Here is a 20,339-nt window from a genome sequence, read left to right as displayed (position 1 = left end):
CTGCCATGTGATCCGGGTGGAGGACTGGAAAGGGCAGCCTTGTAACAACATTATTTCAGGAGGATAATAAGTAGCCATCATAAATTCCTTTTTTAATAGTTTATTGCCGGTTGTAGTCTATTGACAGTGCCTGCTTTATGGCATAGAGGAAAACAGTTCCTTGTTGGCAGTAGTCACTAAAACTGTTTGATAGCTCTGGCTCTTTTTAGTGCCTTCAGAGAAAACCTAGTGTCTCATGAAATGAATCATAAATAGCTGAGTTGAAGTTGAACAAAAGACGGAAAGAGGGAGGAAAAAAACAGCCTTGCACTTACTGAAATATGTTTACTTTGGACAATAATCTATTAACCAGTTTAACAAAGAATCTTTAAGGCTCAATCCTGCTGTCTTAGCTGGAAGAAAAAATAAATTCCATGCGGATTGTGTCTTGGGCCTTTATAAGGAGACTGTTCAGCTAAGATTGTCTTTTTTCTAGCTCACTGAGTAGTACATACAAAATTGTTACTTACTAGACTTCACCTTTTTGAAAGCAGAAGCAATGTGTTCTAAGGCTTAGAGCTGTCTTGTCACCACTATACTATTGTGCAACATTGGACAATTTATGTGATCTTTTGGGGTAGGCTACAATGAAATACATAGGTATTTAGAAAGGGCTCAGGAAGGGCTGGATAGCCACTGGGTCCCACAAAATCCCAGCTAGGCAGCTGTATAACTCTCCAGATATTCACATTTACAGTCCCCCTACCTTGAATCATTTTACTCTGAACCCTGAGACCATCACTCTTATTTAGGTCTGTTCCAAATCTGGAAACCTGGGTGTCCCAGTTAATACTGGGCTTCACTGGCTGTGTAGGAGAACTTGCATTTTATATGGGCACCATCATACAATTTTGCTGAAGGTTACTAAACAGTCTTTCTCTTTCCCCCTTCCCTTCCCAGGGGTTGATGAGTGCAATGTGGATCCCAAGAGTCCAATTTCAGCCTGAAATTTTTGCTGGTTTTCTTCCTAACCTTCCCTATGTGACCTGTCTGAGCAGGTGACTTTTAAGCTCATCTAGGAGACACTGGAAAGATCTGACTTTGGATCTAATTTATTTTGGATTAAATGTGCTTCCAGATGCCAGCTTGAAAGACAGACTAAATGGATGGAGCTCATTGTATATATAACACTGAAACAGAAGTGAGACACCTGGGTTCAACGTCCCCCTCAGCCTCAGAGGCTGAAAAGTCTTAGATGAAATCTGTGTCCCATTTGTCATGAGAGTATCTAAGCCACTTCCCTTCTTAAGCTGAGCTGCACTGCAGAAATTAATCCAAAACTCAGTGTGATAGAGCACAGCTCTGGATCCTTGGTTTCCAGGCATTCTAGCACCTGCTTCCTGGTCTGCTAATATTTTTAATATAATGCTTTTATTTTTAATTCCTCAGAAGAGGACTCAAAGTGCCAAAACTCCCATGCCTTCCAGGTGATGCTGGTTATGAGGCCAGAGCCATGTTCCTTCACTAAATTCTTCAGTCCATACAGCTACGAGAGGAATGAGAAATGTCTATGCTTCTATGGGTTGGTCAGAAGCAAGTGTGAGTCACCAGCAAGTGGGCTAAGACAGGAAATGAAGCCATCCTTCCCACTTGCAGACAAAATGCTGTAATCCACTTCTTTTTTTTTTTCTTTTTTTAAACTGTATATCCAATGTTAACATTTCCTTCACTTGAGATAAACCCCATGCTCTGTGTGGATCCAAAGAGGGTACTGGGCTGTATTACTTATGTAGGTGAAGACAGCTTCCTACAGAGATACCCATCAGGTGCTTAAACTGCACAAGGTCAGATGCAATTTCACAGGCTCCCCTTTTCCTAGCATTCTTCATTAGCCCATTCTGTACAGCTCTGTGCTCTGACTCATAACTGCTTGGGCCCTCTTCTTAGGTGTATATGCACTGTAGAGGAAACCTGAGCACTTTAGACTGAATTCTGGGTTTCAGTCCGGAATGACTGGTATCACCCCTAGTTTAATTCCTTATTGTATTGCAGTCTCATGATTTGATGGGGTGAGAATCTGTAGGGTTTTTTTTCCAGGTAGGCTCACATTGCTATAGTTACCTGTGCCTTGTTCACTTCAAGATCAGATTTCTCTTGAACCCTTTTTTTTTGGACACTCCTTCTGAACATCATCCATTTCAACCTACTTCTTCATCAGACAACACTGTGCCTATGATTAATAATTGGCAATGATTTTCAATTTTGTCCTAGGGCGAACATAAAACATCGGCTTTGTCTGATAATCTGAAATCTTGTCCCAGTAAATGCCTCTGTCTTCATCTCCTGTCTGGAGTGTTGGCACTGGCTGAGGAAGAAGACCTAACATCTCTGGTTTTGGTGCAGGGAGAGGGAGGTGCCTTTCTTTGAAAGCTTCCAGTGAAGAGTCATGATGGTGGGAACCGCATACCTCCTCTGGTATCATCTGGGGTAGACTTCTCTGAGGAGTGTACAGAGTCTGATCTCTTACAGAATGTGCTGGAAACCTGAGGAGGGGATAGGGAAGTTCAAGCAGCAGTTAATAATGGATATTAGATCACTCCTTTGTTTTGGGCACTTACTTTTTTTATTTGCTATATGCTTTGAGTAAGACCTTACAACATTAATAAATGAAATAAATGTTGTAGTAATCCCATCTGTTATTTGTCAACCATCTGAAACTGCAGATAAAGACTTGATTGGTGCCAAAATGAGCATGCAGTGCAGATCTTGTCTATTTTGGCTGTGCCAGGCACAAAGCTCACATGAATGGATCCTTGCAGCCACACACAGACCCGGTGAAACCAACTGTGCCAGTGTTTGCATGCAGCAGGCTACAGAGTTAGGGCCATAGGTCCTGATTTACACAGTTACACACAGGTAACTTTGCTCTGATGAACAGCTTCCTTTATTTTTATTGCCTCTGAAGCAGAGATAATAGTACACCTTATTTCATTTATGTTGTAAATGCAAAGTTGCTTGCTGTCTTTTAGTGCTTGCAGGACCCTGGGCCACAGCAAAAAAACCCCAACCACATAATTTATTTTATGTCAGTGTTTCTTTTTAAGGATTCCAGTTACCTGTGAGCAGCTGGTGCAACAGCCCATGCTTTATTAGTGTGCTCTACCTTTCTTTCATTTGGGTTTCAAAGTCCACTTGCTAGACAAAGTCAGCAAATCCTTCTTTTTACACTGTCAAACAGCACCTACAATTTTCAGAAGTCTGCAGAGATGTCTGTGCATAGAGAATGAGTACAGTTGTTTCTTTTTTCCTGTGAGATACTCCACTTTATATATTCTGCCACAACAGTTTGCCTTTCCAGTTTGATATAAAGTCTTAACCCTTTTCCTCCAAGCTTTTCCTCCTGTTGTTGGGACACAGTAAGGTATGGAAATGCTGTGCAATACTGACACCTGCTAATATCTATCTGGAGAGCACTAACCAACTTAACAGTATCTCCTCATGACCTGACTTTCCCACAGGCAGAAAAATCCTCTTGACAAGCAATAGTTGGAGAAGACAGGCAGAAACGTTGGGGTCTTCTACCCTTTTTTCTTAAAAACATTTTTTTTTTCTTCAACTAGGGAAAATAGGAGTAGGGAGGTCTTCCAAACCAAAGAGAAATTTAGAAATGTTGAAGGAAAATACATATGCACCCCATCATTTTGGTGATATATTACTTTGCCTAATAACTAACTTAAAATGCCATATAAGAATTTGTAATCTACAGTAAATCATTTGGTAAGAATGATTTAACTGTACTGCTGACTAATGTAAAACAGTCTAGTTTCCACACTCAGTTGTCTGCCAAACATTGTTTAAGAAAAAGGGGGATGCATGATCCAAGCTGACATAAGTTATAGCAGATATAATGCTCCAATATAGTGGTGGTTTGCAGATTATTTGGTTTAAGAGATAGGAAGAAGATGACATATTAATTACCATGAGGATTGCCAGGCCTATTTTGTGCCTTAATTACAATGCTTTGCAACTCTATGTTTAATTTTTCTTAAAGCTTGCTTGGCAATGCCTTTATGACCATCTTATCTGCAATGACACTGGGGAAACAAAAGGCTAACTAATTTACTAATACAACAGCAAAACAAAGAGGCTACTTCTATGGTAGAGGAACAAGGTTGCTTTTCTTCGGGTGGTGATGGAGGAGTTAATGTTTAAAAACTAATTAAATCAAGCATACTCTGTCCTCAGTGCAGAAGGAAACAAGGAGCAGTGATAGGAGACACGTGAAGTGGGTGTGTTGTTGAGGAGGGAGACTGGGAACGGCCTTGGGCTTAAAGAAAAACTATGAAGTGAAATGAATCAAGCAGTAGTAAATAGTAGTGTGAGTGAGACATCTTCTCTATTGCTCAATCTTTTAATTTAGATTTTTCTTTGAGAGATGGGGAGACAGGAGAAACCAGGGATATATAAGTATCAATTTCCACACAGACAACAGTAATTTCAGTGAAGTCCTTTCTATTTGCTATCTTGTAACAGATACATTATTTCTGCTGTCACAATTAAAGTCTTCTAGAAAATGAGCCACTTCTGGACTGGCTGGCATGTTGTATCTTTTATCTTTTCCTTAGACTAACATTATATCAGCACCATAGTGGTGCAAGGAGTTGGGGAGGAGGTCTGCTCTACAGCCACTGCAACACGATGTAGCGCAGCTGAAAAACAACTTTGACACTCTTAGTCCAGCTGTAGCATCATGGGTGAACTGTTTGAATATTTACTCAGCTTTTCAAACAGCTTGTTCATCCTTCCATGCTGCCTCTGCTCCATGATTGCCAGTACCCAAGGTGACTAGCTCTAGCCTCGCTGGGACTTCTGCCTCTTGTATTGCAGGCACAGCAGCGCAGTAGATCCCAGCAATCTGGGCAGGGTGTTTATGATCTCAGATCCCTTTGGTGCACTGGGAAACATCTACCTCATACTGCCTGTCTGCAAATAATGCTGTCACAACTTTACTCTTGTGTGAGGTATGAGAGCATGTTCCCAGCAGAGGAGTGATAGGGAAATTAGCTCATTCTGCACAGTCACTATACAGTTCCTGCAGACCTTTCCCCCCTTCCATACCACCCCCTCCAATGGTCCTTTTATGAACACATCACGAGCAAATGGGTGTAACTCTTCTAGACACTGTGCAGAGAACAGCCTTTAAAAACTCAAGTGTTAATACACCAGACAGAATCAATGGTTTACAGGAATGCAGAGATTAACAGCACTGGGAACACTGCATACTGGAGTACGGAAAGCAAGGCTGTTCCCTAGGAAGTTAAAAAATCCATTTCATTCATATATTTTATAGCCTAAATGGTCACAGGTGACTAATGACTTCTGAATTAATCATTTTTTGAGTACCCAGCTGTAACAGCTTAAAGCTATTGTGTTTTTCAGAGTGTTATTAGGCATTTTCTGACAATTGGGTTGCTTTTAGGCAAAGGTACTCAAAAAGCAGATGCATCTAAAATTAGTGTTAGAAGACAGACAGCAAAAAGGGGGCGAGGCTTGTTAGAATTTGCTCGAGAGTAGGTGATGTTGAAGGGGGAGGGAAGGTTTTGTGCAGCAGGAAACAAGCCAGCCAGGCAATTACAAAGAAACTAAAATAAACAGTTTCAAGAGAACTTTTTAGCCTGTTTGGACCTATTTTCTCCTGCCGTTGTCGCCAGCCAGCATCTGTACACCCAGGGGTAACTTACTTCCCATACGGTGCAGCATCTAGTGCAGTGGAGCTTTAGTCCCTGTGCTTCCAAGTCAGAAGCCCACAGCAAGACGTGCTTAACCTAAGGCTGGTTGTGGCTGGAGTAGCAGAGTAGATCCCTGGCGAAGCAGAAGCAAACATGACTCCACCTGCAGTATCAAGAGCTGTTCTCGGACACAGCAATGAAGTCTTAGAGCAGATCCAAAGGACAAGACAGCAGAGGATGGCCATCCTTGCCTTTGTGGCATTTATGTGTCAGGTCGGACCCACTGGTGGGTGTCAGCACCCGTCTCACTGTGTGTGGGAGCCAGTCACATTTTCTTCTGCGTTGGACACCACACAGATGCCTGATCAGGAGCTGGAGGGTAATTATTCCCTAAAAAGCTCTCGACTCACATACATGTTAAAGCGTGAAGTTTTTGGCAGAGTTTTGGTGCCACTGCCTCTCCTCTCTCTCTTCTACCCTCCACAAGTGATAATGCAGCAGAGGTCTGATATGGGCTAGGCTAAAACCAACCAATAACACCTGATAGGACCTTGGAGGTTGGAAATTTGGCATCATCCCTGCAGGTTACCTGTGACTGTTGACAGATGGTGTCCAGTGGGCCTGCCAGCCTTCCCTGCAGCAGAGGAGCAGACACCCTGTCTTCCAATCTGGAGCACCAGCCTGGCTCCCTCCAGGTGTCTTGGGTTCAAGGTTTGCAGCTGCCTCCTACACTACCGACTCAGTCCCTTTAAATCCTTTTTCCAACGCTTCCATAGCTCCTGGTTCTAAAGGACACCATCCACATAAGACAGCTTCAAGGCTCTTCTGCTTGAAATTCTTGCCTGTCCTTTTCTGCCATTTCCTTTAATCCAGTGGCTGCACCTTCCATAACCCCTAGCAGCAGACGTTTGCCCTTTGAGACCCTCCTTCCACCCCAGTGCATCCAGCACCTGTGATGCTCCTAAGCTCTTAGTGTGTTCCAGCGGTCTGTACTCCCACTGCTGAGGGAGAAACTCCTGCATAAATGGCACTCTGGGCCAAAGGCTACCTCAGAAAGTCTTGGCTACTCAGCTGGTAGCCTTGTTAGCTGTGGCAAAATTCTGCATATTCATATCTGCATACATCAAATGTGCACATCACTATTTTGTCTAAACAGCGACACCTCCTGATACACGAGCTGCAGCTGTGTCAGTGGGTTACTGCTCCAATAAAGTTGTTGTTGTTGTTACACACAGTAAATGGCCTCCCGAGAGCCACCCTTAACAAGAACCATGTCTGCTCCTGCGTTTCATTCAGTGCCAAGCATGCTGTCAGCACTTAACAGCTATTAATAATAACAGAAGGAATTACAAAGCTTCATGGGATAGAATAAAGCCTGCTTAAAGGCAGCTCTTTGAGGGCTGTTCTACTTCGCTTGCGTTCATACATCCAAACTAGATCAATTTAAGATGATAAAGTTAAAATTACCAACATAATGTAATTCCGAGTTTGAAGCTTTGCCAGACATTAACTGCTAAGATTATTTCTATATAACAAAGTGCACTTTCTAAAGGAACATGTACTTCAGCTATTAACTTTTTGCTGGGGGAAACAGTTGTGCTGGTGAAAATTCAAATACACTGTTTATTCATGCATTAATTATGAATTTTTTATAAAAGCAGCAAAGTTTTCTGTTTTGGCCATTTTCTGGCAGCTATTTGATTAAAACTGGTTTGAAGAGTTCATCATATTCTTCAGCTCCTATAGCTCGTTGGTAAATGGTAACAAGTACCCGATATGAAGATAATTATTTTTCAGATCTATTGGGCCAATCTGGCATAACTGGGGACAAGGGACTTTATTTTAAATGGTTGCACCTAGGGAAGCACAGCTGAATTTATTCCACTATTGCAGGTAATGTACATCTTAGAAGCTTTCACAGAGGACTGAAAAACATATTCATGTATGAAACATGAAAGGCAGTGTGTAATGTTCCACTTTTGAAATGGACAGATTTCCTTCAGTCCTCTGTGGCAGGTCAGGCAAAGTTAGTCAAACTGGTGAGAGGCAAGAGAGATCAGTAACTTAAAATTCTGCTGTTGAGGGGCATCAAATCAGGATTAGATGACTCTGTAGTAAATGGAGGATGGAAAATATACCTGCAAGATACAAATTCTGAAATATTTTTATTATACAATGTATCATAGTTCCTATTGAAATGTATGAAAATGATTTATGCACTCATAAACAATGAACAATAACATCAACTTCTGAAAAATACCAGTGGATGCTTTTTCCTTAGTATTTCCATTCTTGTTTTTCACCCTTCAGTGACTTAATACAGCTATGTGTTAACAGGTTAAATCAAGATATATGTATTTTAGTCATGCCCGCATGTGCAAATCAAAACAAAGTACATACACTCATGCACCCCAAGATGCTCTAAATGGGTACGTGACTCGACTCTGCAATCACACAGTTTTCTGTCCTCATTACTTGTACCGTGCATGTAGCTTGACTAAAATATGTGTCCCAGTGCAGCAGAGAAGCATACAAGCAGGGATCTTGTTCTGTGTTTGGGATCCTGTTATCTCTACGCCTTTGACAGCAAGTTGTTCAGACTATACTCTTTCTTTTGTATTTCCATATACTGTTGAAATAATAGCAAAAAATAATAGCCAAATGAAAATAGTTATAGTCAGTTCTGTTTGCTGGATATATAAAAGCACATGATTAATCTGGCAATAACATTTTTGTAGGTTGTTTTATGGGGTCTAAGAAAAATCTCTGATTTACATTGCTCTGTGGCAGTTTAATGGTGTTGCTTGTTACAAAAAATTGAAGGACTAACTGTTCCCAACACCAATATAAGCAACTAAATGCCAGACAAAATGAGCCTGAATTCATTAAGTTACACCTGCACCAACAATACTTAGGCTGATACTCATTCTGTGCTGATGATATTACAAGTGAATTATTATCCAGTTAGATCACAAGCCCAGCTTTGATTAGGCAGGCATGTTTATTCACATTAAGGTTTCATTATTTGTTTGGAAGTAGGGTCATAGTTTTGCAGCTCATTTGGATTTTTTTATTTTTTTTTTTACTAAACAGATGGAGGAAAGCTTGCTTTTTATGAAAATAACAGGAAGGTAACATAAAATACTTGAACATGTAACGTAAAACTGAAATAGCTTAGTAATGCTACCCTATGGGTCACCACCTCCTGGTCTGTACGGCTAAGAAAACATTAAAGATTAACACATTTGTTGCTTGATTTTGATGAACCATCAATGTTAAGTGCAACATACAGAGCATGGGCTAAGAAAGTAGAAGCATTTAAAACAGGTAGCATAATGTGTAAAAGGAGTTGATTTTTTCCCCCTTAGCTATTACCTGGTTTTTATTTTTCTACCATGTTGGATCTTATTCTTTCTTCTTGACTTTTTCCTACCTTCCATTAAAAGCTAGGAAAAATCCAAATCCTAATTTTAACATGGAGCTTAAACAATTTATGAAGGGGCTTGTGCAGTTGCCTACCACAGCAGGAGCTGTGCAAATCTTTTCCACTTTGATGCTCCCAGTGATGCAGTCTCTCATCAATTGCTGCATTAGTCCCGCTCCCACTGACACATCCCTACAGTCAGTGATTTTAAGCAAGTTATTCTGCTCTTTGAGTGTGGGTACTGGCGTTCATGTGTATCTTTCTTTGCATATTTTTGTGCTTTGCACATCTATCTTGCAGCTTTTTCGAATATAATGGAATTTATTCAGAAATGCAGCTCTAGGAGAGAATCTCAAATGTTTTTTGTTGGAAGAGTTAAGAAATTATTTTTAACTGAAACATTGCTTAGGAAAGTGTTCACTTGCGTGATTTGGTGGGGTGAAGAGCTCCCTATATTTTTCTCTCTCTATTACTGATTTGTTATGCTTGCTCTATTTTTCTTGCCTTTCCTTTTCATTATAGAAGTATAAGAATAGAAGCCATCCTCCACAGGCATTCCTGCAATTCTCCATCTTTCTATCTTTCCACTTTTCTGGGCATTTATGCCTTTGCCCTGTGGCTTTCTTGAAGCTGGGTAGAATTTTGTGTCACTACAGTTAAGGGAAGGATTTGCAGATGTGATTCGTACCACCGCTTCTTCTCTATGTTCTCTCCTGTTCTTTCCAAGCCTATCCAGGTTTTAACAGGCTGAAAAAAACCATAAACACACAAGAAGCATTAGACTTTTCATACTACTGTCTTTACTCACTCTGTCAAGAATTCTGTCCTCACAAGATTTGATAGATACAAATAAAGGCCACATTCAAGGATCTTAAAACACAAGAATAAAGTCCATATATGATGTGATCAATTCGTAAAGACGAAGCATGTGTGTATCTGCACAGCTTTTGCAGGCACAGCTGTGCTTATTCTGTGAAAAAAGGCATCTGGTCAAAACCCAATCCTGATGCAAAGGGAGCTCTGTGCCCCTGTGGCAGCACAGTGCTGCCTATGGGTGTCCTGATCGGTTCCTGTCCAGCCGGCTTGGAAGGCAGGAGGAGAAAGCACATATGTGTCTGCAAAGGACCAAAAAGACATAGAAGGCTATAATAATGCAGAGCATTGGCACATCATGAAACACTCAGGTACCTCTGATTTTAAGGACAAAATCAGGGGAAGTGGAATATATAAGCCTTATTTGGGCAAATATGGTTAAAATAATATTTATTTTCCCTTACTATTTTATCAGGATTTAGTAAAACCACAGTCCCAATGAATTATGTATGTACCAATTTGACTTCACTGTTTACAATAATCCATCTTTTTCTGTCCCTTTCCACAGAAGATTTTCCAGGGAACTGTTGCTTTTTGGCAAAAATCCTGTTGCACATCTACAGTTCTGAAGAGATTAATTTCTGCTGAAGTCTTATTAGTTAGTTTTCCTCCCTCTCTTAAGATGGCATAAGCTGTGTGAAGCCAACTGATTATCTAAATAATGTGGCTTTGGAAAAAGATAATGAAACAATTATCATAATGCATGCACTATGGTATCTGCTCTCCTGCTCTACATAAATGACAAAGGTGGCATGCTAAATGGCAAAAAAGAAGTGACCACAGGTGACAAAAGCAGCAAAGAGGTGCAAACTGCAGCTTTCTCAAGCTGCCAGCTTTTGCCAGGCCTCCCTGTGAGGCAGCACTGTCTGAGCCGACCAGAGTCATGTGTGGCAGGAGCCTGGGAACACAAGGCTGTGACAAGCCAATGATGCCTTGAATGCTGGCGTGGCCTGTTGCTGGCTGGGTCTGGGCTGCAAAGCAGTAGAAAAACAATAAAGGTACCTCAAGCATGGAAACTACCACCAGTTTCATGGTTACAAGTTTAAAATGCGTGCCTATTTCTTTTTTGGCAGTCACCTACTCAGACTGCATAATGTTCAGTATCTTCTTAAGTATGTCTTCAGGCTGACAAAGCCTGAACCTTTACCTTAAAGCTAAGCTCTTGACAGTACTCACTGAACCATAAGTAAAGAGGAAGCTGCAGCTACACAAAACATGAAAATACCAGGCCATATACCCAGGGCTGTTAAATAGCATGCCCTGTTCACTAAGTAGCAAGCACAGCATCTTACATATAGTGTGATGATTCACCCTCAGAAATAAACAAAAACCATCCACTATCTTTTTAAAAAATCTGACACAATATAACCCAAGCAGGAGAGCAATAATGCCATCCCAGGATTTTATAGAAGATGTACAGCAGCTCCCCTGCTACAGCATGTCCCATCGTGTTTGCTAAATAGCGTGTGTAGCTGCAATCAATTGTTCATTAGAGTTGCCACACATGGCACAGATACAAGCAAACATGGCATTACTGATTTCTCCTTGACCCTGTGCTGTTATGACATACGGGGTGAAGTTCAGGAGGGCATTTTCTGACCGATCACATGAACTAGAAAGCCATTTTTGGCTGTTCCCTATGGAAAAACGCCATCGCTTTGCAAATGTTATTCAGGAAGACATAGGCCTGCTATGTCTCTAAATTAGACACAATGTAACTTTGGAGGTGTCGACACCGCCCTGACACCTCTCAAAGTCCCCTCCATCAGTACTGGGAGAGGCTCTGCCATGGGCTCGCTGGTGTCAGGATGCAGAGGCAAGCCTCTCACGTAGGTCCACAAGGGTATGCTTCCACACATGGAACTCTGGCAGCTGCTGCAAGTCACCCTACGCCTGCAGGGCAACGAGTGTTTCTGGATCAGGCACCTTGGAAGAGGCTCTCCCCACAGTCCTCACTTGCCCTGTGAGGCTTCGCATCGCATCACAAGCATGAGCCGAGCAACAGAAAATACACCCTAGGAGAGCAACTTGTGTATGCCAAGTGTTAATTGGCGTTCAGTCCACAGTCGGACACACAGCCCTGCACCTGCACCACCCCCCCACCCCCCCCAGCACGGGCGCTGGGCTCCCCGCACCTGCTGTTTCACTTTGCAGACCCGCTCCCGCTGAGCCGTGCTGCTCAGCTGATGCAGACACCGCCCGCGAGAACCCCACCTGTCCGTGCTGTGCGTCTCTGCCAGACACGCTGGTGCACACTGGGGAATGGGGCAGCAACAGCAATGTTCGGCACGTCCTGCTGACGTCTATTCGCTCTGACAGCTAAAGTGGAGCCAATAATGATACTTGCAGCAGGCACAGATTATTCTCCATGCTGTATACAAACAGCATGCCCTAGTTCTTCTCAGATGACCCCTGGACCTCCCCCTGCTCCTTCAGGCAGAGAGAAGCCTGTCCCATTAGGTCACAGGGACGATGAGGAGGAGGGGGAGGAAGGTGCATGTGAGTGCACTGTGCAGCAGCTCTCCCCAAGCTGAAGTCCCTCCAGATGTCCGTCTCTCCTGTGAGGGTGGGGATACTCGGTTCTTCAGTGGTTTCGCTGGATCTTTCACCACAGCTTTTTTTCCCCTTAAGGCAGCTCCCAGCGGTGCGGGAGCTCAGCCTACTTTTTAATGGCATCTTTACTATCCGTCGTAAGGGAGAAAAGCCTCAGCGCTCCCAGCTCAAAACCAGGTGGCACACAACGAGGCAGCACGTTACCGCGTCCCGGCTCCGCAGCCTTGCCACCTGCCGGGTCAGCGGGGACACGCCACCGCCACACGGCCGAGCGGACGGGGGCCCAGCGGCGCCTGCGGGATGCCGCGCCGCGCTGCGGCTGCCGCCGGCGGCACAGCAGCTCCGCGGGACGGGGCGCGCCCGGAGCGGCTCCGCCCCGCCCCCGGCCCGGCCCGGCCCCACCGGGTGGCTCCGGGCCACCGCGGCGCCCCCTGGCGGCGGCGGGCGGCAGGACGTGGGGGGCCGGGCCGGGGCCGGGCGAGCGCTGCGGGCGCTGGCGGGGTGAGCCCGCGGGCCGGGGGCGGCCGGCCCCGGGGGGATTCAGGGCGCGGCGCAGAGCCCCCGAGCATCCTGCGGGGCCCCGCGCCGAAGGCTGCCCTGTGTGCAAACAGGGCTCTCTGGAAAGGAACAAGCCCTACTTACGGGTTTATTTTTTCCCCGAGACCTCAATTTTCTAAATCCCGGTTCAGTTTAAAAATAACGCTTTGAAGAGTTTCACCACTACTGCTTTTGAACACCCACTCGTACAGGCGTTCCGCTCGAGTATGTGTGCAGGACCTGGCACAGGAGCACCAGTGGCAGAAACTGGTACCTCTGGTGGAATCGGGCTTTCGTGAGAAGATGCTGCACACCAGAGCACTGGCTCATATGGTCCTGTACTTCCTCACAGATTTGGCAGCACCGAGGTTAAAAAACAGACTTCAGATTTAGATTTTATCTGAGAAGCAATTCGCATCCTGCAGCTGCATTTGGCATGTGGCATTTAGTGTTTCTAAATAGCTCCTCAATCTTAGAGCACCTCTGTGCAGAATTTTTACTGCTACGAACAGGTTGTGCTCAGCTTCGTATTAATAGACACATCTCCACCAACTTCATATGTTAACCATCTTATGGTCAAAATCTTACCAATGGAATCATATTAGAAAAAATCCCAGTAACTCATTCAGTGTTACATAGTTGAATACTTGCACACAACAGCCTGCCACCAAGGCTAGAAGTCCAGATGCATCTAACTATAATAAAGCATCATTCTGCGGGTCTGCAGTAGCATTGCAGGCAATGTGGGAGAAGGTAATTTTGTTTAAAGAGCATTAGTTTAAACGAAAAGTGGATTGAGCAAAATCTCACATAAATCTTCCAGGTGCTCTAAGGTGCTAAATCAGTATAATCTAGCAGAGCTCTGTCAGTTCACCTTGGTTGAAGGTCTGGCCAAATAGGTTTGTTCTTTCACTCATCATAGGGCAGAAAGAGGTCATAAAGCTGAGACGTGAATTAATGTGATGGTTAAATCACTAAGCATCCAGTAACAAAAGCAAAAAAAAACCCCTAATGATAAAAGATTTGTTAAAATAGAAAAAAGGATGGAAGAAGGTGGAAGGAAGAGGAGGAAGAAAAAACCTTCATAGCCTATTGCTGTACTCTTACAAACAATAATCAGCAATCAGTATATCAAGGAAATGTCATCAGACTGGAGCTTCTCAAGATACCTGTGCAGCATGAAAAAACTTCTATAGAATTCAGGCAGAATTCATCTGACAGGTCAAGATAATTTTAATACATAGTTATTTAACTTTATTTATACAGCCTTTTCTCTAAAAAGAAACCCAGGGCTCTTTCAACAAATTTAATGTCTACAGAAGTAAACTTTAAAACCAGTATGGAATTCACAGTGCAACTTTCTGGATTTCTCATATTTAGTCTGACAGTATGATTTGATGTCATAAAAATAAAGCTATTATTACCCCATAAAACATGCTTACGCCATGTATTGGGGGGGGGGGGGGGGCGGAGGGAGGGGGGGCAGCATTGGTGGGATGAGAAGCAGCAAAAGTCTGTGGTTTCTTGGTTTCTAACCAAAGGAATTTTCTTCTTGTGGGGGAGGGTGACTGGGTAGAAATTTTGACCCTGGTCCTGCAATTGGATCCATCAAGCCTGACCTCTGTCTTCCTGCAGTGCTTGCTGGTGTCAGCAGAACTATGTGCTAAGTGCAGGGATCTGTCCATGTGGAACTAACTGGGGATTTGGGACCTTCCAGTTTCCTGCTGTGAAGGGAGGATGAGTTCACCTCCGTTTAAATTCTGGAAGAGGAGCAAGAGATTTCCATAAGAGAAAGCTGCATTTATTTTTAGACCTTCTGTTCTCGCACTGAATCCCGTAGAGAACACGCTGAACAAAAAGTGCTTGCCTTTCTCCAGCTACACCTCTACCTGCTAACATCAGGCCATTCCTGCTGAAAATCAGCATGCCACATATTTCTTTAGTGAGAAGAACCTGGCACACAGCTTGTAGTCACTGACCAGTAGCTGCTGCTGCAGTTGCTAACCCACCTCTGAGTCTGTTTAAATGCTGTGTCCCAAATACAACCTCTGTCAGTGTCATGTCCATCACTGTGGAGCACCATGATTGTCTTGTGTCCCTCTGCAAATGCTTTCTTTCTTGGTGCCCTCTAAGTATATAAGACAAGGAGGTTGGTGTGCATCTGCAGCTCTGTGCAACTGAACAATGTTCTGAATGCATGTCTGCATCCAGAGCTATGTGTCCTGATTGCTAGTGAGGCTGCATGGACACTTGGTGACTTCCAGCTGCCAGGTATATCCTGTACCACCTGCCTGTGCTCGACACCAGGCTTCTCCAGCCCTCGGGAATGAGATCAATGAGATTGATGACAACTGGCAGGAGCTGAGACAGCTGTGTTGGCAAGTAAGAGAAAGTTCATGCATTCCGTAATGGACACCAGCTTTTAGCTCTGCTATTCCAGACCAGGACACTGACCCACAGGCACACCATCAGCACACTGCTTGGTTACTTTGGACAGTGACCATGGCCCTCTAGATCATTTTGCATGGTGCCTGCTCCAGCAGGTGTGGGCTGAGAACAGCTTCTACTTTGAGCCCTTCGAGGGAGATGATAGGCAAAACTGATGGGATCTTGCATGGGGAGGTATTGACTTCTTCAGCTGTGTCAGGGCATCAGGGTGTTTCTGGGCACACTCAAAAGCAGAACTTGAAGCATAGGTGCAAATACAAAACAAAAATGAAAAGATTCATGGCATTCTCATTGCTCTGGGGTTTATGCAGTACCTGAGTAAAGGTTTCTGGGACCTCCATCCTGGATTGCCAGATTTTGGAGCTTATGCACCTCATCCTTTGTTAGATATGGCTGTAAATACAGTTGTGGATACATCTGGAATCATGCTGATCTTGAAAGTTGAAACTGAACAAGAAAGTTCACTGCAACCCATAGTTGTCTGGATACTCTGGAGGAACCTAATGCCCAAGTTGTGTGCCTAGAACCCACATTCAACCAAGAAAGGGACCTCAGGAGGGGTTCCACCACAGGTCTCCCATAGAGTGAGGGTGCAGCAGGGAAAAGCTGTGATTTTCGAAGCCTTTAAAACTGGTAGGACCACATGCCTCTGTCGACATTCCAGAAAGGTTCCATTTTCTTCAGGGACATTAACCTAGTAGTTGTTAGGACTCCTGGTGGAAGACGGTGTTTTACATCCCATCAGGGGGGGAAGGGAACTGAATTTGATGCAAACAGGATCTCTCAGAGGTCTCCGTAAAACTGGGCAGTGGTCACTATTTGTATTTTCTCTGCTTTGGGATGCTCTGGTTCAAGCAGGGCACTCCAAAAATGCCCACAGGACCATGTGGTACAGGTGAACAAAGCAGAAGAAGTCTGATCTGTTGACTGGAGTTGCTAATAAATGTGCTAGTCTAAGGAATCAGAAAGAATTAAAATATCACAGGCATTTTCATGGATCAGACACTTGAGCACTTCTGAAGTTTTCCAAGCAATCAAGAGGGAAAATACATCAAGAACACATCAAGTGCTTTCTAATAATGCTGAATGTCCAGCAGCAATCACGACCTTCCACAAGCATCTTGTGCATTCACAGTTCACACTGGTTTCAGCAAGTCTGAAAATCGGGCTTCTTTTTTGGCAACTCTAATATGGGTTTAGAACCTTGAGTTTATAGCTTTGGTATTAATAGTTTTGGCATCAAATAATTAATAGCTCTGCTATTAAACTGCATAGCAAAAGGCTAATGAATTTTGAGGCAAAAAAATAAGGGATTGGTTAAATATCTTCAGTGATACTAAACTGTGTATCAGTAACAAGACCTTGCTCACATTCACTTATCACGCAAGTGTTTAAAGAAAAAGATTCTTGGGATTAAAAAGCTGGTGTCTCTTAAAATTGTCATCTGTTGTCTGTGGTTATTTTATGAAGACAGTGGGTATAGCTCCTCATAACGTGGAGGTGACAAGTCATCACAGGCATAGACTTCCAGCGGTTCTGGTTCATCAGAACTGTCATCTGACCTGAAAATAGGAGGGTGAGTGGGCACAAGAAGAATTTAGCAAACACAAAACATGCAAGTAACCTCAGTGCTGCATTCTGTCAGCCTTATCTGAGCAAAGCACTTCCCGACTTCTTCAGAAATGCTACAAGATAAGTTTTACTGTGATTCAACCATTTGCTGTGTTCTTTTCATGAGGTATAAAAGTGTCAGGAGGTGACCTTTGTTTTCGTGCTGCCTATGCCTGTCACACATCTTGCTGAAGACAATGGGTCAGTCAGCAGTTTTTCAAACAGACTTTCATAAATGAACTAAAAGTGACATGTTCTAAGAAGGATATAACGCTAATTTCTATAATTAGAATATTTTTCCTTAGGGGAAAGAACTATAGAAAATTATTTTGATTAAAGCAGTTTCGTACTGCTCTGTAATAGCAGTGATCTTACTTATGCCCCAAAACCAGGAAAAGATTAAGGGCTGGAAGGTTGCTACAGTGCAAAAGCAGTGTGTTGTGACCAGGCATAATCAGGAGGTAAAGCATCTGGTACCAAACTGATTCTTGCATTGTTGTAAAAATGCTGTTTGTGCGCTGACTCGTGTGTTGTGATTGTGTTTGAGTGGAAGCCTGTGGCTGTACATATGATAACCTTCTGGTCAACAGCCTAAAGGTAGTAATATAAGCATACACCACCACCCCTCACCCCACCCAGGCAGGAGCATATATGCTAATATCTTAAAAAATAACATGAGATTTAGTAGATTGAATATTGAAAGGGATTCGTAAATTAATTTAATTTGGATAAAAATGCTTTCCAGAAAAATTATGACTCCATAGCCTTCACTCAAGAAATACTCCTAACAAAGACAAAAAATATGTCTGAAGAAGGGTAACACCCTGGACTAGCTTTTCTTTCCTTTGAAACCATACAAAGCACTTAAAATACTCAGAAGCCTCTGTCCAAACACACTAAGGCATTTCAGAAGATGTACCTCTGATACCTGGTATTCTCTGCAGGATAAGTAGTGTAGTTCTCATCTCCAGTAAAAGCTGGATTATCCAGGGGGTAGGCAGGGCAGAAGTGAGAGGAGCCCGGAGTGGGAATCGGTGAGGTGCTGGAGGAAGCAGCACCGCAGCAGCTGAGTACCGGGTGAAGGTAGCCAGGACTCACAGCAATGCCTTCCTGGGGTGGGTATGGCGGAGGGATGTACTGTACCACCGTGGCACCGTGAAAAGTTATAGGCTGGTTAATGCCGGTGAAGACAAAGGACTGTCCGCTGGTGGTCTGGTCAAGGTCTGATGTATTTTCCTCTCTTTCTTTACAGGGCTTGCATGTAAGCATGTTAAATTTACAAACAGCAATCAGAATAAAAGTTACTCCAACAGACAGCAGAATAGGCCCTAGTAACTGAGTCCACTCCAGGTGAGTAATGCCGTCGTATTTTATCCATCCCATCACAGTGAAAGTGATCCCCACCAGTCCCAAAAACACACCTGAAAAGAGCAAAGTGGCACCAGCTTTATCCCCATCTGACACCAGGGCATCGGATCTGTTTGGCTGATAAGGAGTGACAGAAAAGACATTCAAGGAGAAATCTTCTACATTGTTGTTGTTCTGCTCCATTACTGAGTGTAATGTATCTTCTGCCTCAAGAGAAAGGGAGCTTGTAAGGGACTAGGCAGAGCTTTGAAAGTCAAAGGTTCAAGTTAGTTATACAAGAACTGTGTGTGTGTATGGTTAACAGAGTCCATCATGTGAAAGAATAAACTTTGCTTAGAAGAATAAAGGTCTGAGAAGTGAAGCCTGAAGGGATCACTAAAGACTCCTTGAATTACCACCGTTGCTTCCAAAATGGCTTCATCCTTGCCTGGCTGCTTATCTCTTTGTTTGTCCTCTTCTTTAATTTGGCACCCACAGATACTTCCTCGCTGTGCCCATGCCAGATGGGAGAGAAAGGAAGCTGCAGCCACTGCAGCTTTTCCTAGGCCCCCTGCCAGCTGACGCATCCAACATATGGACAGCATACGTTTAGTCAACAGCAGTGTGGTGACTCTCGCTGTCCTTTGGCCACCACATCCAGCTCCATTTTCTGCAGGAAAATGTGTGGCCATTGCTGGGGGTGCTTTGCAGTGCTCTGAAGTGTGACATTTATAGCCATGCCTGGACCCCTGTTGCAGCTTGTTCTGCAGCCCAGAGCTTCCGTGGTTTAAAAAATATCAAAGTAGGTTTTCTGATACTTTGCCAAGGGGGAGCAGTAGGTGGGTGGGAGGGTAAGCGGCAACAGGGTGGTGAGTGCTGAACAGCTTGGGAGAGCTGCTGGTTGTGGGAGAAGTTATTTCAAGCCAGCCAAAGCTTTCCAGCTGTTTGAAGGTAGCGTAACTGCTCTGTAATTTCCCCTTAATTATGGACATTTTTTGTTGTGGGGTCTCCACCCCTTCCTTAAAGTTTACACTGAATGAAGCCCACATACACTGAATAGCACACTATTGCAGACATGAGAAAGCATCTTCCGTAATCTTAAACCTGGTGAAGTGAGGGACCTTACACTGTACTCAGAAGTACCTAGAATGTTTTTTTACATCACAATGAATCGGTCTGTTGAACATATGTCCCATATATTAAACAGACAGATTAATTGAATGTTGAGATCTTCTCTCTCCTAACAGTTTCAGACTAAAGTAACTGCTGCCAGAGGGTTCTGGTAGAATGCCTGTATAATTCCTTAAGGAGGAAAAATCTCCCAACTACTCGATCTGTTTTGACTAGCATAGCAGGGGAGTACACGCAGGACAGAGATTACTACTCGGGTGGTAGAACATATAGTGCTATTTCCTGCTACCAGCGGCTCTGGGGAAGCAAGCTTATCCTCAGATTTGTAAGATAAAAATAGCTCTAGAACTAGAAAATCCACCTTTCAGACTGCTTCTTCAAAATCAGTAAAGGTGCCTTTTTAGTCTACTGTGCGTTCGTTCATAGCACAATGTGTGACAACAGCTCACTTCTGAAAGGGGCTGCTCACCAAATTTGGCACCTTTAGCTGAAGCATCAACTGCTGCTGAATGCAATTGCAGATGTGTTTTTCTCATTTGTTAGCAGATAGACCTTGAGGGATTATTAGTGGTGGACTCCTTCAAAAAACATCTGGGAAGTTTCCGAAGTCAGTATTACGTGTTTTCTATCACCAAGGGTGCCAACAAATTCTCTAACCAGCCTTTGCCAGAGCACCAAGTCTAGTCAGGACAGCCCGCACCACTTGA

General features: G+C 43.6%; 1 protein-coding gene across 1 annotated transcript; it reads right to left on the bottom strand.

Annotated features, from left to right (window-relative positions):
• Window positions 1-16,680: 16,680 nt before the first annotated feature.
• Window positions 16,681-18,735, bottom strand: TMEM174 (transmembrane protein 174). The gene is made up of 2 exons (XM_005244375.4): window positions 18,074-18,735; window positions 16,681-17,105 (listed from the first exon to the last, which is right to left on the bottom strand). Exons 1-2 carry the CDS (start codon window positions 18,703-18,705, stop codon window positions 17,006-17,008), a joined length of 732 nt encoding a protein of 243 aa, XP_005244432.1. The 5' UTR covers window positions 18,706-18,735; the 3' UTR covers window positions 16,681-17,005.
• Between the last annotated feature and the right edge of the window lie 1,604 nt (window positions 18,736-20,339).

Source organism: Falco peregrinus, chromosome Z (genome assembly GCF_023634155.1).
Source record: "Falco peregrinus isolate bFalPer1 chromosome Z, bFalPer1.pri, whole genome shotgun sequence".
In the NCBI taxonomy this organism is placed as follows: domain Eukaryota; kingdom Metazoa; phylum Chordata; class Aves; order Falconiformes; family Falconidae; genus Falco; species Falco peregrinus.
Note: the sequence above shows the minus strand (reverse complement) of the source record. Positions and strands in the feature narration are given on the sequence as shown.

Excerpts from the sequence above, each read along its gene's own strand:
- TMEM174 (XM_005244375.4), bottom strand. The coding sequence starts at position 18,705 with ATGGAGCAGAACAACAACAATGTAGAAGATTTCTCCTTGAATGTCTTT. Across the intron at positions 17,106-18,073 it reads GAGAATACCAGGTATCAGAG|GTCAGATGACAGTTCTGATG; the intron begins GTACATCTTCTG and ends TCCTATTTTCAG.